At 43.9% G+C, this 24,716-nt stretch overlaps 3 protein-coding genes across 15 annotated transcripts in view; 1 reads left to right on the forward strand and 2 right to left on the reverse strand.

Annotated features, from left to right (window-relative positions):
• GRHL2 (grainyhead like transcription factor 2) overlaps positions 1-10,313 on the reverse strand; it is a 70,900-nt gene extending 60,587 nt beyond the window's left edge. The window contains exons 1-2 of the mRNA XM_068108472.2: positions 10,181-10,313; positions 5,475-5,658 (exon numbers count right to left, since the gene is read on the reverse strand). Of these exons, the coding sequence (XP_067964573.1) occupies positions 5,475-5,658; positions 10,181-10,200 (204 nt within the window). The 5' untranslated portion in view covers positions 10,201-10,313. The remainder of the gene's footprint in view (positions 1-5,474; positions 5,659-10,180) is intronic.
• Positions 10,314-10,348: 35 nt separating this feature from the next.
• ZNF706 (zinc finger protein 706) overlaps positions 10,349-24,716 on the forward strand; it is a 186,352-nt gene continuing 171,984 nt past the window's right edge. Inside the window, exon 1 of the mRNA XM_078773080.1 lies at positions 10,349-10,487. The gene's annotated coding sequence lies outside the window, so the exon portion shown is untranslated. The remainder of the gene's footprint in view (positions 10,488-24,716) is intronic.
• Positions 20,912-24,716, reverse strand: part of TAF1B (TATA-box binding protein associated factor, RNA polymerase I subunit B) — a 95,751-nt gene continuing 91,946 nt past the window's right edge. For all 13 annotated transcript variants that reach the window (XM_068108478.2, XM_078773091.1, XM_068108479.2 and 10 more), the window contains one exon: positions 20,912-22,471. In XM_068108478.2, the coding sequence (XP_067964579.2) occupies positions 22,288-22,471 (184 nt within the window). In that variant the 3' untranslated portion in view covers positions 20,912-22,287. The remainder of the gene's footprint in view (positions 22,472-24,716) is intronic.

The raw sequence follows: 24,716 nt of genomic DNA on the forward strand, positions 1-24,716 counted from the left end.
TATTGCAGCAGATACGCGTGAAATGTTGCAGATATATCCAAAAGACTTGCTCAGCCATAACGAATCGAAACCAGCAAGACAACAACGTGACAATGCAGACGAGAACATTCTGCTCAGCATATTGGAACGCTTCCATGTGTTTGCACCTGATACGCATCACGCTGCGCTGCAAAACATTGCAACAAAAGACGTTGCTAGCGAAGAAATCCAAACATCGCTACTGAACGCACGAGTCATGGGTCAGAAACAACTGGATGAATTTGTGGAGGATAGACTTGTTGGAGACGCAGAAACCTCAGTGCCTCAGCACTCATTGTATGACACCATCAAGAAGAACAATGCTCCAACATTCGACGATCTTTATAAGGTAGTACAACACAGTGCCGAAAAGAACAAACGCACTGTTCTGAAAGCTGATCAAAACTTCCTCCAACGTTTGGTAATGGCATATGCATCTGGCCGCACGATCAACTTGGACAACGTGTTGAACCACGAACTTCTTCGAGTACCAGTCTCGCTGGCAGAGCTCAATGGCAATTTAAGGACAGGAAACAAATCGTTGCTGGCTGATATGTTGACAGCAGATGTTCCATGTCCTGCTACGCTCGATCTGCACGGGAAATCAGCTTGTCTTGTTATAGATGGACAGGCTCGAGTCGTGGCCATTGGGAAACCGGTTGCTGCCAAGACATTTGGAGACTTGGCAGACGTTTTCACAAGATCAATCTTCCAGTCAGGAATGCAATATCTTCGCATAGACGTTGTATTTGACAGATACCGAGATGAGTCGATCAAAGCAGGAACAAGAACCAAACGAACAAAGACAAGTCGTCCAATACGTCGTATTGTAGAAGGACGGGAGGTGCCACTGCCTAACTCCTGGATAAACTTCATTGCCCTTCCAGAAAACAAGGCAGCCCTTGCTCGCTTCCTCTCGGAAGAACTTCTGGCACATGCTCCTGGTGATACAGAGATTGTGGTTGCAGGGGGGTTTGACGGTGAGCGTGAAATCAGGTCATCACGTGGCAATACTGACCTCACTCCACTAAAAGCAACACACGAAGAAGCGGACACACGCATAATTCTACATGTCATAGATAGTCGGCTGGACACTGTAGTTGTATGTGCGAGAGACACTGATGTCATGCTGTTGTTGGTGGCACATTTTCCGCGTGTCAGTTGCAGAAATCTATGGATGATGGCTGGTACTGCCCAGAAGAGAAAGTACATACCCATAGGTCCATTATATCACAACTTGCCATCAAATTCAGTCCAATCACTTCTGCCATTTCACGCTCTTACGGGATCGGACACGACATCGCACATCTGTGGACACACGAAACGTTCAGCATGGAAAGTCTTCCTTGAGTATCACCACCTTCTTGTGGGTTTGGGAGTAGGGAATTTGACCCCTGAAGTGTCAAAATCGACAGAAATATTTGTCTGCAAAATCTACGGGATGAACAATCTGGAGACAACTGATAGCGTTCGTCGGGTCATGTTTGAGAAGGCCTGCAAACCAGAAGCGATGCCACCCACGAGCGATGCTCTCAAATTCCACATCCAGCGTGTGCATTACCAATCTCTGATATGGAAGGAGGCACACTGCCCACTTCCGAACCTGCCGAATGTCACGGAGTTGGGATGGAAAAGGGTCGCTACCAATTTGCAACCAGTGCTGATGACACTCCATCCAATTCCTGAGTCGTGTCTTGAACTTGTTTCTTGCAGTTGCAGGTCACGGTGTCGTACCATGCGCTGTAGCTGCCGTAAAGCAAAACTTGGCTGCACAGCTGCATGTGTATGTCGGCAAGAAACTGACCAGGACGGTTGCTTTAATGACAATGTGTAATGTGTTAACGACATTATTCAACTTACCGTCGAGCCTGCATATCGTAAAAGACGTCATGACTGTGCTACCTGTATATAGTTAAACGTTCATATGTGATTGTTCACTGCATGTAATCGTATTAATCAATGAAGATCAAAAGTAAAGTTGTATTGCCTTGTAATCGTGTTGTTTATTATATGAGCTGTGTGGCACAAGGGTCCATGTGTAAGTGTCTGTAGATATCATTTTAGCTGCAGTTAGCCGATATTTAGAGCTATTTTGTGAGCAACCACCTTGAATGTGTCCTGTTTCAGTATATAGCTTTGGTCCAACACTAATAATAGTGCGCTCATATGCTTCCTTGACCTCGATAACCTGGGGCTAGACATCAAAATAATGATTCTATGTTCACTAGAACTGGAGATATCGTCAATATAAGATTTGATGGCGGCCATCTTGGAAAATGGCCGAAACATCGATTTCTGCTAAAATAGTATATACAAATTTGATTGCCCGGAAATATTCATCTTGTTTCACGTAAAGTGTACTTGTTGAAATGTCTTCCTGTGTGATTCTGAGTTCAGCGGCTAAAAGTTAAATATTTTGGCGGCCATTTAGTTTTTTCCAGATTTGAGCATCAAATACCAAAAATTCAGCTTGGTATCCTATTTTTTCATGATCAGCACCCCCAAAATAGGTTAAAAACACTTGTTACCAACTTTTACTCAGAAATGCCCCTATAACTTGTATTAGATGCATTTCTGGAAATTTAGCCTAGTCTATGACATCGACTGGGAGAAATTTTTGCCCACTCCTCCATGCAGAATTCTTTCAGCTGTGCGATGTTTGAGGGGTTTCTTGCATGCACAGCTCGTTTCAAATCCCCCCACAACATCTCGATGGGATTTAGATCCGGGCTTTGACTTGGCCATTCCAGAACCCTCCATTTCTTTCTTTTCAGCCTTTCCTTGGTGGATTTACTGGTATGTTTAGGGTCATTGTCATGTTGCAAGGTCCACCTTCGGTTGAGCTTCAACTTTCCGACAGATGGCCTCACATTATCCTCAAGCACCCTCTGGTACAATGAAGAATTTATCATGGATTCTATGATGGTGAGCTGCCCAGGCCCTGATGCAGCAAAGCTGCCCCAAACCATAATATTTCCACCACCATGCTTTACAGTTGGTATCAGGTTCTTGTGGTCAAATGCTGTCTTTGGTTTTCGCCAAACATGTCTTCTGGTACTGTGGCCAAATAGCTCTACCTTTGACTCATCTGTCCAGAGCACATTGTTCCAGAAGTGCTGGTCTTTGCCTAGGTGTTCATTGGCAAACTTTAGTCTTGCCCTGATTTTCTTTCTGGACAGCAAAGGTTTCCTCCTGGCACACCTCCCATTGAGACCAACCTGGTGTTGGGCTAGCGGCTAGGGTGTCAGCTTAGGATCCTAGGATCCTGGGTTCGAATCCCGGTCGATCGCTGAAGTAACGCCAGGGGGGTTGACTCAGCCTGTCATCCTTCCGAGGTCGGCTAATTGAGGACCAGTTCACTGGTAATTCCCTGTTTGTCGTTAAAGGCGGCAAAAAGGGTTGGCGTCAGGAAGGGCATCCGGCCGTAAAACATTGCTTCAAAAAGGGGACCGAAAAACAACAACAACCGCGGTTCCCGAAAAAGGCCAACCCCCGCTTGCGGGGAAAAATGGCCTCTAAAGGTGGTTACACCTCCCATGTAGATCAAATTTGTGCAGCCTCTTTCTAATGGTGGACTCGTGCACTTTGACATCAACAGTGGCAAGAGCTACCTGGAGGTCCCGTGATGACATTCTGGGGTTCTTAGAGACTTCTTTCAGCATCTTGCGGTCTGCTCTCGGGCTGAACTTGCTGGGGCGGCCTGGCCTGAACAAGTTGGCAGTTGTTTGGAATCTTCTCCACTTGTAGATGATCTTCCAGACAGTCGAATGATTGATTTCAAATTGTTTGGAGATCTTTTTAAATCCCTTCCCAGACTCGTAGGCATCTATAACCTTCTTTCTGAAGGCCTCGGATAGCTCTTTTGTTCTAGGCATGGTGACGCCGCACACTTCAACAACAAAGAGCAAACCAAACGAAATGTCTGAGGTTTAAATAAGACAGGTTACCCCAAGATCCTCTCTAACGATGTTCTAATCATTTGCACCTGAGCTGGTGCACCTCATTCTAATTTTAGGTATTTGAAGTAGTGATAAATATAAGGGTGTACTTACTTTTTCCACATGCGAAATTTGCATTTATGTTTATTTAAATTATACAATGGACTACAAAATGTAAATGTTTCATGATATTTGTTATATTATATCACCTTTATCTATCAATATTGTTGAAATGAAGATCAAATAGCTGTATGTTGAAATATGTTGAAAAAGTCAAAACTTTACATGGGATGTACTTACTTTTTCACGTGACTGTATTCCAAGTGTTTGACCATGCTGTGATTTTGTCAACACCTGACGAGAGCATCTATCTACATGGCACATACGTCTTTGCAGACTGAGCATTAATCCATAGAGCATAGAGATCCATCCATAGATCCATGACCATAGAGCTTTAATCTCAGGCTGCAAAGACAAATGTACCATGCAGATGAATCCTAGTTTGGAGGTCGTGTGTTGGTATAATTTATGCACATGACGTCAGTGTCATGTCATTGGGGCATCGACATGCATACATGCATATATTATATATATATATATATATATATATATATATATATATATATATATATATATATATCTTAGACGAGGTGGATTGTGAAAGATTTTTATATATTGCAATTGCATGAAGTGGATTGTGGCTGCATTCTGTGGGCAGGTAAATAACCTGAGTAAATAATAGCGTTCTTCACTGCACAACCTTCCACGGCCACTGCTTGAAGCGAAAAGAAAGGTTTGGTGCACAGAGGTGACAATATCAATTGTTGCCATGGCAATATCCTGCAAATAATGCCCTATCTTTGTCCATTGTCTTGGGTTATGTGACACGCAGTGAGCAGGCTGAGGCTGCACAGGCAGCCGTTTATTATTCACAGAATTTTTTCCGATGGTTTGGTGATTTTTCCTGGGATATTGGCTTCGATTTGCATAATTACACAAAATTTCACCTTTGTACACCACCTGGAAGTATACGCCACACACACAATATATATATATATATATATATATAATTATATATATATATATATATATATATATATATATATATATATATGTAAATGTGTGTTTATGTAACAAAAGATTCAAAATTGATCACTTGGCCTTTCACATAAAAAAAAACCCATAAAGTATGGTCCAGCAAGGCTAAATATGGTTACAGTACAATATATCCTACTTTTTTTTCAAGTGTACAGTGTGTTCCGGAAGGAAGTATCACCACTTTAAATTTCCACCGAAGGTGGGCCGAGATGGGCATTCCCGCCCAGAGGGAGGGATCGCCGATGCTAGTTAGATATAAATCACTAATTGCGTAATATTTGTAATATTGGAAAAACACCGGTGTCTGAAAGTTGAGAAAGTTAGAATGCAAAAAGTAGGTGTTATATTGAAAGTACTGAAATGAAGCATTTTGTTAAGCACACGCCTCCAGCATAATTATTATTCCTCTCATTTAATAACCTTGTAGTAGTCGTAAAGCAGGCCAAGAGCAGCAACACTGTCCTCGTCGCCATTAATACTCATCATGGCCTTGGTGGCGGCGGTGAGCGGGTTCTCGAGGTACGATCGCCAGGCCTCGTCCTCATTTGAATAACCCCGGCGTGTGCACACCGGTTCAGTGTGCATGACGACCACACCACGCTTGCTGAAAGGTGTGGAGGGTAGGAAGGGGAGGCAAGCATGAGGGCAGGTGAAGGAAGGAACACAGCGGCACATAATTGGCATGGAAAGGTGAGATGACAAAGAGTAATATGTCGAGGATAAGGGAGCAATACAAGGGCAGAGGCACACACATCATATGACAGCTCAAATAATTGAGTAAATACAACGATCGTGAACCAAGCCACGTGGATCTCCGAGATGCAGGTGTCCTTAAAATATGTATATATATATATATATATATATATATATATATATATATATATAAAACGGTGTACATATAAGCTAACATTGTGAAATGGATGCAGAAATAGGGTTGAAGCTATGTTTATTCAAGCTACGATGGGTCCAGCTGATGAGCTAATTTGAAATGCCATGCAAAGAGATATTTTGTTGATCATGCCAAAACATAGGCCTGCACGTTTGTGATGGGGAGTGGTTGGAAGGGGACAATGATAGCATGTGCCAAACATTCATTGGATAATCGGGACATTTTCAAACATCGCTATGCATGTTCAGGATCAGATTACACAAAAGAAGGCTGGAGATGAAGCTGTGTATCAGTAACAGAAGCTCTTAACCATATTACTGGGCAATGTCTCATGAAAACAATTCTTTACAAACTCATGGTGAGCCGGATCATCATGGATAAAGAAAGATGGATTAAATAAATAAATAAATAAATAAACAAGAAGACGTCATGCAGAGCACAATACTTGCAAAATCCACCCCCTCCACCTCCACCCATCCCAAGAAAATGTTGCAATTGATCCAGCAAATTGTCCATTTCATCAAGATTAAAATTGACGATCTTGATCAAAGCTCGGGTCAACAGGATGAAAAGTGACGATTTTTCAGATGAAAATTGATTTCGGAAGTTTGACCTAGAGTTGACCTTTGACCTTTTAACCTCAAAAATAGTTGGTTTTCCCAATTTATTGACTCAATGTGCAAATGCTGTTCAATTGTCAAGTCAATCGGGTGAAAATTGATGATTTTGTAAGTTTGACTTTGAGTTGACCTTTGACCTTTTGACCTCAAAAATAGTTGGTTTTCCCAATTTATTGACTCAACATACAAATGCTGTTCAACTTTCAAGTCAATTGGATGAAAAATGGCGATTTTAGAAATTTGACCTCCAGATGACCTTTGACATTTGACCTCAAAATCAATAGTAATCAAACTGTCCTAGACGACACATGCAGAACAAGGTGTCCACATCAAAAATCCATGACCTCTGCACGACTTCAAACTTGCATCGTGACGATTTTTTTTTTTTACAGAACTGAGACAGTATCCCACCTGAGGTTACATTTGGTGGTTACCATCCAAGTACGGAGTAGTTCACACCTTTTTTTAAATTACCTCCAGGACTTGTCTTTAAAATCTGTCATTTGCACAATATTAAAAGGCAGGTAACATCATCATGGACTATAAGCAGAAACCGATACTCTTCAATTTGCTAATGACTTTACTTTTGCACAACATTCCGAGTTGAAGACACATTGGGACGCACCCGATCTATTTGTGGCATTTTGCTCACATTACGATTACCTGTTGCTGCTATGAAAACGTCTCATTCAGCAACAAATCATGCGTTTTCACACCTGTCTGTCTATGAGCAGGATATCTGAAAAGGTTGTGGACGGATTCGGACGAAACTTGGACAGGTTGGGTGTGTTCCAAGGACGAATTGATTCGAGTTTGGTGAAGATCGAATCCAGATCTGGATAGGATATTTTTTTAAATATCCCGATCATTCCCAATTTTTGTGGTGTTGTCCGAGGGGAAATGTTGGAGCAAGTCTGTCACAAACCGGCTGGCTAGGCATGACTGTTCCACTGATGGCGATTTGTGCAGGAATTTGGAATTTGTTCTGGGTGCTGGAGATAACTGACCGACTGTTCACGAAAGACACATTATGGTTTATAATGACCTATGGGTCAACATGGGTCAACCACCTTAACGTCAGGCTGAGGGACGGCGGACTTTGTGGTGCAACTCTCTCCCTGCAGAGACACAATCTGCCAACTTATAGTGTGGTTGGAGATTGAACCCAAACTAGATAGTTCAAAGGTGCAGTAGGTGCACAACCTCTGCACCATTTATTACCCTGTGCTCGCAAAGCGAAAAGCAAGGTTAAGCATTCGTGTGCGTACGTACGTGTCTACATTAAAAAAAAATCATTTTCTCGGCAACCGTTGGTCCGATTGACACGAAATTTTTACCGTAGGAGCACCTCCTCCTGTATAATTTTTTTACTCATAATTATGACGTCAAAGGCCACGTGGTACAGACGCCATCTTGGAAAAAGTGTACACCTCTATATCTCCCAAACCGCTCAATGCAAAAAGTTGAAAGAAGGCTCATTGTCAAGTACTCCCCATGGGGAATAATGTATGTTGATGATGATGTAATTGGTGCCTTCATTATGACGTCATAATTCGATAAGTACAAAGTTTCATCTGATCAGTATGAAAACATTTCTTTTCTCTCTGCAACTAAGTCTGATGGACCCTAAATTTGCACCAGAGGAGCGCCTCCTCCTGTAGAATATTTTAATGATAATTATGATGCAATAGGTCACGTGGTGTAGGTGCCATCTTGAAAAAACTGAAAAACGTTGCACCTCTATATCTCCAAAACCGCTCCATGGAAAAAATTGAAATGTGGCTCATTGTAAAGAACTCCATATGGGGAATAGGTGTTGTTAATGATGACGTCATTGGTGTTGTAATTATAAAGTCATAATTTGACAGGGACAACACTGATCAGTTTTAAATTTATTGAGCGTGATCTATGCAACAATTATATTAAATATAAATGTATGATGTCATTGCTCATGTGGTCTGGCAGCCATATTGGATCAAAGAAAAAAATGGTCAAAAACAGAAGAGTTGGGTCGCACCAAGTTGACTGCAGGGTAAGTATTCTATGAATACCATCTAGTTATGATAATGTTCACAGCATGTGATGTGTGCTTCATGATGCAGTACCCACTAGCATGTCACGGCCCCACCAACACCGTACGTGACTGACTAACACACATGTAATATGTGGACGAACGCATGTCATCACCACTATTTCACTTGCCTTAATATACATCCCAAAAATGCCTACCGTCGCTTCCCTCTCCCACTTATTTTCCCCATAATCTTTTATTCCCCCTAGCCCCTACCATCCTACCTTGACAGCACATATCGTTCACCACAAACAAATCGACCGTATCCACACCCCTCACCCTCTTCCTAATTTCACAACCCCAGGTAGCCATTCACCTTTCTGTAATCGACATCCAAAACACAGAAGGAAGACCTAGTCGTCAGCTTTCCCAGGATTCCCATGGTTGTTAGTATACCCCAATCAACATTCTGTCGATTCCATAAATTGGACATCCTGGTGGCTGGTTTATGATCTTCGGGTCTCGAGTTTGAGCCCCTGCCGTGCGGTTGAATCAACACCAGGTGGGTTGATCCAGAATGCCATCCTTCTGAAGTCGGCAAAATGAGCATCACCTTACTGGAAGCAGGGAGCACTGCATCAGCGGCACAGGTGCACCTCCAGAAACAATGCTGCAACCAGCAGTCAATTAAACAAATGTGTGCCAAACGAGTGACATACATCGGATTTGTCGCATTTAAATTGGAAGAGCAAAAAATAAATAAATATATAAATAAATAAAAAATAAATATATATATATATAAATAAATAAATAAACATATATATAAATATATATATATATATATATATATATATATAATATATATATATATATATATAAATAAATAAATAAATAAATAAATAAATAAATATATATATATATAATTATATATATATATATATATATATAATTATATATAATTATATAAATATATAATATATATATAAATAAACAAACAAATAAATAATGAGTGGAATATTTGTCGTCAACTTTTCCAAGAAGTTTTGCAAACTTTCTTCTTCCGCACGATCAGTGGATGGTTAAAAACACCGAGACATTGTTCGAGCTTATCGGGTTAACAGATTAGTGGCAGGAAGCCCCGCAGTGCGAGTCCTGTCGTGCGGAGGTCAAAGCATTGGGAGCAGCGGGGGTCGGTGCGTGCCAGCCTGGCAGGAGGAGGGGAAGCCGAAGAAGGTGAGACGGTGCGGGCGCGGTAGGTACGTGCGGGCCCCGACCCTAGCGTCTCTCCGGGTAAAAGTTGCCGTTCGACCGGGAAGATGAAAGTTCAGGTGTTGTTGCTTCGAGGAGCCGCCGAGACCCGATCAGGGGGCGTGGAGCAAACGCGCGCCAGAAAATGGCAGTTTTTATCGAGCTCCGTGCGGCCGACCTGCGGGGGGCTGAAAGAGTCGGAGTGGAAACCCCTACTCCTCTTCCTCCCTTCCTGTGTGTGTGTGTGTGTGTTTGTGTGTTTGTGTGTGTGCCTCACACTCGGTCCTTCCCTTCGCTTCCCCGCGCGAACCGGTTTAGCTAGACGGCGCGTACCGCCGGAGCCCGTCCCGCCACTTACTTGTCCGACTCCTGGGACATGTTTGACGGTGCAGGTAGCAGGAAAACTGGACTTTCTTGTCGGTGAAGAAAAACCAGCGGATCCGGGTCGCGGCGCGGCGACAGGTGCGGCGACTGCGCGCGCCACGGGACAAGACCGGTTCGTGGGTCCACGGACGGGACGAAGGTGAGACAGACGGACGGACCGAGAGCCGCGCGACTTGGTCACCTGCGCGCGAGGAGGCTTGAAAGCGGCCACTCCGCTCCCCGCGAACAGCCGACTCCCATTGGCTCGTCTGCTGCATCACACCTGGCGTGACGTCACTCAGGTGATGCGTGCCGCCACGCGGGGGCGCGCGCTCCGTTGGAGATTTTACCTTTCGTGTTTTTTTTAACCTGATGGTTATCTCGACGCATTCACGTCATTAAAATGCAATTTCTTGTTTGCACCTTCACGGTATGGAAGGAATCAGCCATGGTGTTATTGAATTAAACTCCTCACCTGTATGAAGGTTTGCTTCACTAAAGTTTCAAGGGTGACGTCAGGTGTCATTTAGTGATTTACTGTAAATGACCAAAGGTGGCACAAACTAGTCGACTCGAGCGATCACTTCGGAGTAAAAGGTTAATCGGCTTTGACGTCTCGAGATCAGTCGTCATAATTAGTAAAACAACCTGGCCTTTCAAAAAGAACACTCCTACCTACCCCGACAGGTGACTTTACATCCTGGAGAATGAACTCTCCCAACTACATGATGTTCTTAACTAAGTGGCCAATTATTTCGATCTGTCCTGTCCACCTTGTCCTTGACACATAATCTACCAACTCAGGTAAGTTTTAAATAGTTCTTAAGTTCAGAAAAATCGAACCGTTTGTGGGAAAGAAGAAACATTATGAAACGTTTTTATGGTTGAAATACTGGGATTAAACAATGCCAACAAGTCTTCTTCTTTTGTAGGTAGCACAAGGGCACTTGGGCAGGCAGCATCAAATGCTCAAGGTGTAGGTGGGAGGCAGTTCCTACTATAACCGACAGGGGGCATTTCATCCGCTCCAGTGATGCAATGCCACCTGGAGGTAGAGCAGGAATTTGGTCATGGTGCTGTCATTTAGCAATGGTGCTGTCATTTAGTTATGGTGCTGTCATTTAGTAATGGTGCTGTCATTTAGCAATGGTGTTGTCATTTAGCAATGGTGCTGTCATTTGGCCATGGTGCTGTCATTGGGTCATGGTATTGTTATTTAGCAATGATGCTGTCATTTAGCAATGGTGCTGTCATTTAGCAATGGTGCTGTCATTTAGCAATGGTGCTGTCATTTAGCAATGGTGCTGTCATTTGGCCATGGTGCTGTCATTTGGCCATGGTGCTGTCATTGGGTCATGGTATTGTTATTGAGCAATGGTGCTGTCATTTGGCCACGGTGCTGTCATTTAGTTATGGTGCTGTCATTTAGTAATGTTGCTGTCATTTAGCACTGGTGCTGTCATTTGGCCATGGTGCTGTCATTGGGTCATGGTGCTGTCATTTAGCAATGGTGCTGTCATTTAGTTATGGTGCTGTCATTTAGCAATGGTGCTGTCATTTAGTTATGGTGCTGTCATTTAGCAATGGTGCTGTCATTTAGCAATGGTGCTGTTATTTGGCCATGGTGCTGTCATTGGGTCATGGTATTGTTATTTAGCAATGGTGCTGTCATTTGGCCACGGTGCTGTCATTTAGTTATGGTGCTGTCATTTAGCAATGGTGCTGTCATTTAGCAATGGTGCTGTCATTTGGCCATGGTGCTGTCATTGGGTCATGGTATTGTTTTTTTTAGCAATGGTGGTCATTTAATAATGGTGCTGTCATTTAGCAATGGTGCTGTCATTTGGCCATGGTGCTGTCATTTAGCCATGGTGCTGTCATTGGGTCATGGTATTGTTTTTTTTAGCAATGGTGGTCATTTAGTAATGGTGCTGTCATTTAGCAATGGTGCTGTCATTTGGCCATGGTGCTGTCATTGGGTCATGGTATTGTTATTGAGCAATGGTGGTCATTTAGAAATGGTTCTGTCATTTAGCAATGGTGCTGTCATTTGGCCATGGTGCTGTCATTTAGCAATGGTGCTGTCATTTAGCAATGGTGCTGTCATTTGGCCATGGTGCTGTCATTTGGCCATGGTGCTGTCATTGGGTCATGGTATTGTTATTGAGCAATGGTGCTGTCATTTAGTAATGGTGCTGTCATTTAGCAATGGTGCTGTCATTTAGCAATGGTGCTGTCATTTGGCCATGGTGCTGTCATTGGGTCATGGTATTGTTATTTAGCAATGATGCTGTCATTTAGCAATGGTGCTGTCATTTAGTAATGGTGCTGTCATTTAGCAATGGTGCTGTCATTTAGCAATGGTGCTGTCATTTAGCAATGGTGCTGTCATTTGGCCATGGTGCTGTCATTTGGCCATGGTGCTGTCATTGGGTCATGGTATTGTTATTGAGCAATGGTGCTGTCATTTGGCCACGGTGCTGTCATTTAGTTATGGTGCTGTCATTTAGTAATGTTGCTGTCATTTAGCAATGGTGCTGTCATTTGGCCATGGTGCTGTCATTGGGTCATGGTGCTGTCATTTAGCAATGGTGCTGTCATTTAGTTATGGTGCTGTCATTTAGCAATGGTGCTGTCATTTAGTTATGGTGCTGTCATTTAGCAATGGTGCTGTCATTTAGCAATGGTGCTGTTATTTGGCCATGGTGCTGTCATTGGGTCATGGTATTGTTATTTAGCAATGGTGCTGTCATTTGGGCACGGTGCTGTCATTTAGTTATGGTGCTGTCATTTAGCAATGGTGCTGTCATTTGGCCATGGTGCTGTCATTTAGCCATGGTGCTGTCATTGGGTCATGGTATTGTTTTTTTTAGCAATGGTGGTCATTTAGTAATGGTGCTGTCATTTAGCCATGGTGCTGTCATTTAGCCATGGTGCTGTCATTGGGTCATGGTATTGTTATTTAGCCATGGTGCTGTCATTTAGCCATGGTGCTGTCATTTAGCCATGGTGCTGTCATTTGGCCATGGTGCTGTCATTGGGTCATGGTATTGTTATTTAGCCATGGTGCTGTCATTTGGCCATGGTGCTGTCATTGGATCATGGTATTGTTATTTAGCCATGGTGCTGTTATTTAGTAATGGTGCTGTCATTGGATCATGGTGCTGTCGTTTAGTAATGGTGCTGTCATTGGATCATGGTATTGTTATTTAGCAATGGTGCTGTCATTTGGCCATGGTGTTGTTATTGGTTCATGGTATTGTTATTTAGCAATGGTGCTGTCATTGGGTCATGGTGCTGTCATTGGGTCATGGTGCTGTCGTTTAGCCATGGTGCTGTCATTTGGCCATGGTGCTGTCATTGGTTCATGGTATTGTTATTTAGCAATGGTGCTGTCATTGGGTCATGGTGCTGTCGTTTAGTAATGGTGCTGTCATTGGGTCATGGTGCTGTCGTTTAGTAATGGTGCTGTCATTGGGTCATGGTGCTGTCGGTAACGCAGCTATTCTTAGATCATCCCCCAACCAAATCGATGATCTTTTCTATCCCCATTAACTCCACCCCAAATCCTACCTCATTCCAAATTCCAGTTTATTCCTTCCTGAGAGTTTCCTTCTGTATCCATCTTATCCGCCCCATGTGTTCTCTCCTGCCCATCATTCATTGTTCGTCCGTCTTCAGTGCTGCCTACCTCTAGTCTAGACTATCCTGCAGTGCGAGCCCATGTAAATGAGTGGAGACTGGTACCAGACTCCGTAGTGTAGTCTGGAATATCCTGCAGTGTTAGCCCATGTAAATGAGTAGAGACTGGTACCAGACTCCGTAGTGTAGTCTGGAATATCCTGCAGTGTTAGCCCATGTAAATGAGTAGAGACTGGTACCAGACTCAGTATTTTAGTCTCGACTATCCTGCAGTGTTAGCCCATGTAAATGAGTAGAGACTGGTACCAGACTCAGTATTTTAGTCTCGACTATCCTGCAGTGTTAGCCCATGTAAATGAGTGGAGACTGGTACCAGACTCAGTATTTTAGTCTAGACTATCCTGCAGTGTTAGCCCATGTAAATGAGTAGAGACTGGTACCAGACTCAGTATTTTAGTCTCGACTATCCTGCAGTGTTAGCCCATGTAAATGAGTGGAGACTGGTACCAGACTCCGTATTTTAGTCTCGACTATCCTGCAGTGTTAGCCCATGTAAATGAGTAGAGACTGGTACCAGACTCAGTATTTTAGTCTCGACTATCCTGCAGTGTTAGCCCATGTAAATGAGTAGAGACTGGTACCAGACTCAGTGTTTTAGTCTAGACTATCCCGCAGTGTTAGCCCATGTAAATGAGTAGAGACTGGTACCAGACTCAGTATTTTAGTCTCGACTATCCTGCAGTGTTAGCCCATGTAAATGAGTAGAGACTGGTACCAGACTCAGTATTTTAGTCTCGACTATCCTGCAGTGTTAGCCCATGTAAATGAGTAGAGACTGGTACCAGACTCAGTATTTTAGTCTCGACTATCCTGCAGTGTTAGCCCATGTAAATGAGTGGAGACTGGTACCAGACTCAGTATTTTAGTCTAGACTATCCTGCAGTGTTAGCCCATGTAAATGAGTAGAGACTGGTACCAGACTCAGTATTTTAGTCTCGACTATCCTGCAGTGTTAGCCCATGTAAATGAGTAGAGACTGGTACCAGACTCCGTAGTGTAGTCTCGACTATCCTGCAGTGCTAGCCCATGTAAATGAGTGGAGACTTTATTTAACCAGACTCGGTATTGTGGTCTAGACTATTCTGCAGTCCCATGTAAATGAGTGGAGACTGGACTCGGACTCGGTAGTGTAATGGTTGGAAAGTCCGTCCTGAATCTGGGATGTCAGTGGGTGGTTCGAATCCCGCCAGAGTCACTCCAAAGACTTTACAAATGGTACGTGCTGCTTCCTTGCCTGACATTCAGCATTTGAAAAGGATAGAGCATGGGCAAACAACCATAGGTTGGCAACTATTGCGCAGGCTTGTTGGGCGTAATGAATAATGGCCTCTTCCTGCGTTGAAGGAACTTATGAAGGAATTCATTTTAAAGAGGAAGGTGAATATGGGACAAGTTTTGAATACTGAAGTGTTCACATACTGGTCAAGGTGGTTAAGGGGGCTGGCTTGAGATCTTGGGGACCTGAGTTCGAGTCCCGAGCAGCTGTTGAATTAACACAACATACGGTGACTCAGAATCCTTTCGATGTCAGCAAAATGAGTACCAGCTTACTGGTTATGGGGGCCACAACATCAGTGGCATGTCAGCATTTCCAACAGTGATGCAAACCAGCAGGCTCAAGCTGCAATAGCTGCATACAAAAAAAATGAATCTCCTTCAGTGGGCGTTACAAGGTCGAGTCCACCAAGGTATTGCATTCTGACAACAGCATATTATGTTCTCGACTTGCATTTGGTAGGGAGTAGCAGGATGGAGGATGGTCCTGTCACAAACATGCATTTTAAGGCCATTTTCCCTGCTAGAGCGGGGGCTAGCCTTGCGGTCCCCATGACAATCTTCTCCATCTTGCCCTATTTTCGGCATCTCTCCTTGTTAACCCCCTTGCCCGCATTTCTTCTTCCACCATCTTTAGCCAAGTCTTTCTCGGTCTTCCCCGTCCTCTACTTCCTTCTACATTCATTTCCATCACTCTTCTCAACCAGTCACTTTCATCCTTCCTCAACACATGACCAAACCATCTCAACCTGTTCCTCTTCACAGCATCAATCACAGGCTCGATTCCCATCATCTTTCGCAATTCATCATTTGTCTTCCTATCTCTCAACGATACTCCGCACATCCACCGAACCATTCGCATTTCCACCCTTCGTTGCTGCTCCACGTTCATTACCCAGGTCTCGCTCCCATAAATCATAACACTTCTCACACATGCAGCATACATCTTTCCCTTCAGCTTCAACGACACTCCCCTCATCGGCACGCCACTCAGTTCCCGAAACTTCTTCCATGCACATCTCACTCGAGCAACCGTTGCCGAGTCTGATCCACCTTCTCCATTCAGCATGTCTCTGAGGTAGCAAAATGTTTTCACACCTTCCAGCTTCACGCCGTCTCCAAGATCCAACTCAACATTTCCTCCATCTGCAGTTCCCTCTGTGCACACCTTACATTTGAATGTAGCTGCCACACTGGTTAATGACCCTCTCAGACCACTACATTTTTGATGAACCCACTCAGCGCACAATGTACATTGAATGGAGTTCACTCCGACACCCTTCCTGCACACAGCACACGCCCACTTCCCAGTTCTTTCCACCTCACCACATGGTTTACCACTTGCCATCACCTTCGTCTTTCCGATATTCACCTTCAGACCTTTTGTCTCCATACATTCCTTCCACTTGTTCATCTTTTCCTTCAGTCCATCCATACTTTCCGCAATCAACACCAGATCATCTGCATACAACAACTCACACGGTAAACCCTCCTTTACGTTCTGAGCCAGCACCTCCATCACAGCTACAAATAGTAGTGGACTTAGTACCGACCCCTGATGCACTCCCACCTTCACGTCAAACTCACCACTGTTCCCGTCCTTCGCCCTTACAGCTGTGCGCACTCTTTTGTACATTGCCATCACTACTCTGATCAACCATTCCTCCACTCCTAACTTCCTCAATGCCCATGTCAATACTTTGCGTGGAACCCGATCGAATGCTTTCTCCAGATCAACAAACCCAAGAAACAACTTCTTCCTCTTCTCCATGTACTTCTCCTGCAACTGCCTCACAATAAAGAGCAAGTCTGTCGTTGCTCTTCCTGGCATAAATCCAAACTGCATTTTGTCGATCTTCACCTTCTTCCTTATCCTCCTCTCCAACACCCTTTCCAATACCTTCATTCCATGCTCCAATAACTTTATCGCTCGGTACGAGCCACACTCCAGAGGGTCACCTTTCCCCTTGTATAGAGGGACGAGGTTACTCAGTTCCCAATCCACTGGAATGCGGCCTTCTTTCACCACCAGATTACAGATCTCTGTCATTCTCTTCACACCCCAACTTCCTGCTGCCTTCAACATATCTCCCACAACTCCCGTCGGCCCTCCCACTTTTCTACTCTTCATTGTTTTTATCGCTTCCTCAACTTCCTTCTCAGTTATCTTCTCTGCCGGTCCTAAAACTGGGTTACTCTCTATATTGCCATCCCATTCATTCTCTGTATTCAACAGCATTTCCATATATCTTTTCCATCTTCCTTTAATTCCATCTGGGTCCACAACGATTTGTCCCACTTCATCCTTCAAGCAACTCACCCCCATCACATCACACCTCTCTTTCGCTATCTGCTTTGCAATCCTGAATACCGCTCTCTGATCCTCTTCCGAATCCAAGCGTTCTCTGAACATTTTCCTACATGCCTCCTGCGCCTTTGCTACCTCTTTCTTTGCAGCCTTCTTGGCTGCCTTCTAACGTTCATGCTCTGCTTTTTCTGCTCCCGTACCCTTCGCCTTCTGCCACTCCTTGAACTTCTTCCTCTTCTCGTCAATCCTCTTTCCAACTTCATCATCCCACCACCATGTTCCGAGTGCCTCGGTGGTCCTTTTGTCCATCCACATACCTCACCAATTGGCTCCCAACAGACTATCTTTCATTGACATCCAACCACTTTCAAGCTCAACCACATCATCCTCTACCCTACTCAGCCTCTCTTTTAATGCCTCCCTTACTGTCACCTTTTCAACCTCCCCACCTTCATTCTCGGTTGGTACTTCACCCGCCGAGCTCTCCTCGCACCTTTCATCCTTATGTCGCAGACAACCAAGTGGTGCTGTGAAACAGCCTCCTCCCCCGGGATCACCTTTGTGTCCCGGAGGTGCCCCCATCTCGCCTACGCACCATCAGGTAGTCAACGGTTGTCGTCGACCCACCTGACGTGTATGTAACAAGCTTATTATCCTCTTTCTGGAACTGAGTATTACAAATCAACAAATCAGCTCCATCAGCAAACTCCAAAATCCTTTCACCTTCTCCATTTCTCACACCATATCCGTAACCCCCATGAACTCCCTCAAAACCGTCCATACTCCTTCCCACATGTCCATTTAGGTCGCCTCCTACCACAACAACTTCCTCATCTTTCACGTTTTCCATCAGCTTCTCTATCGCACACCAGAACTTGTCCTCCTCATCGCTCCGACCAACCTGCGGAGCATATCCCAAAATGACGTTCACCAAAAGCTTTCCAATCATCATTTTCACCATCATCAACCTATCACTCACTCTAATCACACTCACGACACTGTCTACAAACTCTTCAGAAAACAGGACACCAACACCATTCACGCCCTCCGGGCACCCTTGCCACACAAACTGGTATTTCTGTTCCTGCCTACCCTTCACCATTCTCACACCACTTCCCTTCCATCTCGTCTCTTGCACACAACATATGTCCACTCTTCTTCTGATCAATACTTGCACCACTTCTCCTGATCTCCCTGTCATTGTCCCTACATTCCATGTCCCAAACCTCAGAAACCGATCCACTTCGGGCTGTGCCCTGCCCACATGTCGTTGTAATTGTCATGGTTCTCTTTTTGAGGCAATGTTTTTATGGCCGGATGCCCTTCCTGACGCCAACCCTCTTAGTCGCCTCTTACAACACGCAGGGATACGGTGTACCTATTCTAAACCAGGGTACACACCGGGAATACACAGACAAACATACAGGCCTATTAGCTTGCTTCCAATTATCAGCAAGGTCATGGAATCTCATTGCAGTTGACACCAAATCCTTCCTTTTCTCCTGTGGCTGATCTCAGATCATTGGTTCGGTTTCACATCCGGTCATTCTACCCTGGATATGCTGCTTCTACTCCCCCAACAATGGAAGCCCTCAATCTCAGACATGATACATAACTCGAGCATTTAATAGAGCCTGGCACCACCGCCCTGATATCCAAACTCTGCTTATGGCATCCAAGGCCACCTCCTCTGATTGCTCACTCACTTCCTTCACTCCCATAGTCGGCGTGTAGCTCTTAACAGGAACCTCTCATCTACTCTTCCTGTCAAAGCTGGAGTGCCCCAAAAGCAGTCTTAGGCCCAGTCTTGTTCCTTATCTTCATCAATTATCGTTACGATTCCCTGGAAAATCCTGCTTATCCCTTTGCTGATGATTCCACATTCTGCCATATCATTTATCATCCTTCAGGCAGGCAGACAAGCAGCCTCTTCCCTCTCTGCAGACCTTGATACAATCAGGAGCTGGTCTAATAGTTGGAACAAGTCTCAACCCTGACAAATCCCCCACGCTCACCCTGTCTCTCTCAAAGAACCGTCTCGCAAGCTTTCCCATTTACTTCCTAAAGAAACCACTTGCAGAGGTTAAGCCACTCAAACCTTTGGGCCTCACCATCGGCCATTATCTTTCTTGCAGGGCAGACCATATTTCCAAGATGGCCTCGAAAACCAGCCGCCGACTGGGCATCCTTCGTCGCGCAAGGTCTTTCCTTGACCAGTCTGAACTTTTTACAGCAGCAAAGGCCTTCATTCGCAGATTGATGGAGTACTGCTCTTCCCTGTGGTCTGGTGGCTCTGCTTTACTCCCTGCTTGATGCAAGCCCCTAAAAATAACTGATCTCCTGTGACAAAGCCGAGTGTCTAGGCCTCTTATTTTCGCATCACAGACAAGTTTGTGGCCTCTCAGTAGTCTATCACCTCCTTGGCTCTGTGATTCATAGGTTTCTGCAGGGTGCACACGGTCTGTCTTTAACCCTCTTCTTGTTAAACTCTCAAAATCCAGGTTCACTGCTCACCTCCATTCGTTTGTTCCTCACGCCTGTGAAACCAACTTCCCCAGTCTGTTTAGTTCCCATTCTTCCTTTCAGGGCTTCCAGACAGCTGTTAATCACAACCTCAAGTACATTCCCCATCCATTATACTCATGTTCTCTTCTATCCCAAATGATCCCATTCTCAAGCACTTCCCTTTTCCAGATTATTGTGACGTCCCCCTCTCCCTCACCTCTTTTTGTCTGTTAGTTGTCGGTTGGTTTGTTCCTTTTGCTTTATCCCCACTTTTCCATTCTTCCTGTGTTTCATTGAGCTTGTGAGTTTATTCATCCAATATGTACTTCTTCCCCTCCCCTTGATCTCGCTCTCACTTCTACTCAGCTGTTGGTGTTTCCCCCTTTCCATTTTGTTCTAGCACTTCCACAAGCCTCGACCATGTACACAAAAAAGGTTCAACAAGACAAACCACATCAGCATTGTAACTATAGAAACAGGACAGAGGGTGAATACTTTGGGATGAGTGGCTCACCTCCTGACCCCTCAAGACCTCTTCACCATTTACAAATCTTAGACCAGGAGTATGATGCAATGCTCACTCTCACCTGGACGGGAGCACCCAAAACAAAACCTAAAAGCTTAATCCACACAGTAAGGAATGCTTGTTAAATGGGCTCACTACTATCTCAAACCAACAACCATCCCAGGTCACCCTAGGGATCTTTGGCTAGATTGCATACGATGTACAAAATGTGCTGCAAAAACTCAAGATCCATGTTTTAACTCCGAACATGTACCATCAATATCCACAAAAGTGGCACTATGCTGCGACCCACGCCACCTTTAAGTGCTACAACATCCTGCTTTGGATGCAAGAGTATAACACTGATCATCATAGCTGGATCTAAATCCTAGAATACCTACCAAGTACCATCGCAAGCAAACATTCCCCAAAAGGATCTGCAGAACTTTAATTTATTTTCTCACCACAATTTATTTTCTCAGGTAGGCAGAACTTGTTTCCACATTCCAAGCCCCCAGATTATGTTCTTTACACCATGTCATGTGACAGTGATTATTTACATAATGATGAAAGGCTTGTGTGCAGCTGCTCTTATTATATCCTTGGAATATACAGCTTGACTAACTACCCTGGTTGTTATTGTAAATCTCAATGAATCCCCAATCTTTTTCATTATATCACTGAATAATGATGCCAGAGGTTTGTTCAGTACAATAATCCAACGCAGATCGTTTCTCTTGATATTTTCACCAATCTGCCAGACTGGTGTTGCCTGGTGTTTTTGACTTCAGGATGACATTCCTCCTGGCTTGTCGTTTTTGGAATCATTCTCGTGGAGCCAATTATTATTCGTATTCCTATTAACCCCTTCAGCTTGGACATACTGGATGCCGATTATATTGGCATTCTCAAACAGGGAATAAAAAGTCCCAATTGCACTGCATGTGGTGTAATGACCTGGTGGTGTAACGGTTAGAGCGTCCACTCCGAGTCTGGGAGGTCAGAGGTTCAAAGTCATACCAAAGACTTTCAAAATGGTACGCGCTGCTTCCTTGCTTGATGCTCATAACTTAAAAGGATAGAGCATGGACAATCCCCATCGGTTGGCATCCACGGGGAGGAGGAAATGCTCCGCTGAGTGCGGTGAGAAAGGTGGCGCCATTGTTGTGACATCGCTGGTACCCATAGTATCCCGGGAAGTGACGTCACTTCTCCCAAGCTTAGTGGCTGTGTTAAGCGTGTGCTTGTGTGTGCGCGGCCACTCCATTACGAGCCTTCGGCCTTCTATTTAAAAAATGCTCTTTGTGTGCTTTCACAATTTAAGTCAAAAAGTACTCTGTATTTTAAAATATTCATAGGCACTTCATGTATGTTCATGCAATATGGTGACAGACTGGGAAACACCAGCTTCAATAAGGATGACTATTTAGTACATGAGAAATTGCAGAGTTTGTAAGCCAATGTCCTGGTTAGCATGCTGCCTGGAGCCTCTGATTGCAGGCCTTTCTGCCAACATGTACAATGGGGAATTCAGTTTGCTGAAGACCATCAAATCTGACTTTGCGGTTTTGTGGATTGCTCATAGCCACCATTGCAACAGTGTTACCAGGAGGATGGAAAAACAATGTTTGGGAACATCTTGCTTGATTTCCACCAAAAAAAAAGTTATCATAAACATAAGGCAATCAAAAAACAAAAGGGGTTCTTACAAAAAGTACAGAAAATAGTATTTGTAAAGCTTTGTCAACATTAGCTAGAAGACCCTCTCGTAGAAAAAAGTTATTTTGTCATCAAAATAACCAGAAGGTTATTTTGATGTCACTCTTTGCGTGACTCGAGCATGGGCTCGCTGACTGGACCACAAATGCCCCTCAAGCTCCCAAATGGCCCTGTGTAGCTGCGCAGGTGTAGGACCGAAGCGCTTGTGAAGCAGAGACAGCAGGTGTTGCATGGAGAAAGAGAGAATAGGAGACATTTCAGAGTCGTATCCCCTGCACAAACATAACTTGAAATTAGACACAATGTAACGATCGTCGTATATTTATCTCAAAATATGCAAATCATGTCTTCCTCCCATTATTGTACGTTGCATCAACCTCCCAGCTCGTATTGCACAGCTTGTACTTTGTTCAAAGGTACTTTGCATCTGTCGGTCTGTCTGTCAGTCTGGCCTAGAAAAACTGCCGTTATAAATATATAATGCAATATCAGCAAAAGGTGGAGCAAATTAGATGATGCAGCCCTTCAGGTAGGGGCAAAGCCATCTGTTCTATCTGCATTTAGGATTGGCATATTGAAGATTCCACAGGACATTTTCAGAATATTAGGCCAATGAATGATGGAATCCTGGGCAATAAATTAATTTTCTTGGGGTGAGTCGTATAACTGGTAACACTTGCAAGTAAAGGCGAGTGTGTTGGGTTGTAGATATAGCACAGGCATGACGATAACATTGTTCATCGTACAAGATCCTAGACATCCCAAACATCATAGATATCCTAAAGCATTCAAAAATAAAATTCCTTGGACACATCTCAAACTCCCATTGACACATTAATAGTTTGCGATTCGGGTTTGTAAAAAAGAGGATCCAAACTTGGTTTGTAATAAGGCTGGGATTGTCATGTACATGGAAAATATTATAAATGTTTACACGTTCCATTGCTAATCCATACTGGAAGTCAAATTGACATTTACAGACGTTTTCCCCATTGGAATATCAACTAAAAAGAGCCGCCCTCTAAATGCAGTCTCCATCCATCCGTCCGTTCAGGGTGGGATTTATGCCACCAGCCTATCAGATCAGTTCCCCCCGACACTTGGCAGGTGAACAGGCGGAACTTGCAAATATCTTTTATCGCTGCCATGTCGTTTACAGACGTTTTTTTTCCACACACATATTGGTGTCTGCATTCATTAGCTGTTGCTATTACGTTACCTTGACTCAAATTGAAAATTCATGCCTTTTAAATAGAGACTAAAGGACATATGAAATAAATAGCCATCCGGCGTGCCGGTCTAGCAAGAAAAGCGCAATAATAATAAGCACACATCTGCTATGCCGCATTTTAAAAATATAAAAAAGAAATCGATATATGTGGGAAAATTACACGCCCAGATCAGGAATCGAATCCAGCTCCTCTGGAAAACTGTACCAGTGGTCTGCCATCTGAGCTATCTGGGCGACCCTGACTGAGCATGCAATTTTCCCACATATATGATTGCCACTCTTTCCATCAATGCTTCCGGGGCACTCGCTGCCAACCATAGGAGCACAAACAGCCTGAACACGAGATGGTCTTCCTCCAATGGGGGGGGGGGGGGGGGGGGGACAAATCCATGTCTGCTATTATAAACACCATTGGGGACATAGTGAAACAATTACATTAATGAACAGGATCATAACTAATTAATTGACATATGTGGGAAAATTACATACCTAGACCGGGTGTCGAACCCAAGTATTTTTTTATGTATAGATCTTTACTCTCTCAGTAAGTTATTCTTTACTCTTTCTTATAACAGATTAATTTGTCAGTTAAATCTGCAAAATAAATATAATGTAATTACTACATTTACTGGTTGTTATTTAGCGTAACGTAATTATTCTTGGAGAAATATTTAATTTACATTAACCTAAATGTTTTTTGTAGCGACTTGGTAGATTTTAATGTTTACACCCGGTGTTGGCTTAGCGGTTAGGGTGCAGGCTTGGAATCCTAGGATCCTGAGTTCGAATCCCGGTCGATCGCTGAATTAACGCCAGGGGGTTGACTCAGCCTGTCATCCTTCAGAGGTCGGCAAATTGAGTACCAGCTTGCTGGGATGAATGATCCCGGTGTGTACCCAAATTTAGAATAGGTACACCGTATCCCTGCGCATTGTCAGAGGCAACTAAGGGTTGTCGTCAGGAAGGGCACCCGGCCATAAAAACATTGCCTTAAACAGGGAATCATGACTGTCATGGGGCCTGCAAGGGTAACCCTCGCTCTAGCAGGGAAAAATGTCCTTAAAATGATCATTCATTCATATGTTTTCTCTTTATTTATTTATTTTCATCTATTTGGTTAAATTTTTAAACACCTGAAGTAAATTTGACATGAAACTGCTAAATAAGACTATCATACTAAAATTCGGCAATTTTCTGTGGGTATGTATGCATGTCTGAACTTTATAGATTTGAAAATGGCTTGGCCAATCTCCACCAAACTTTGTATACTTGCTCAGGGTACTATG

The sequence above is a fragment of the Myxine glutinosa genome, chromosome 2, assembly GCF_964187855.1.
Source record: "Myxine glutinosa chromosome 2, kmMyxGlut1.1, whole genome shotgun sequence".
Classification (NCBI taxonomy): Eukaryota; Metazoa; Chordata; class Myxini; order Myxiniformes; family Myxinidae; genus Myxine; species Myxine glutinosa.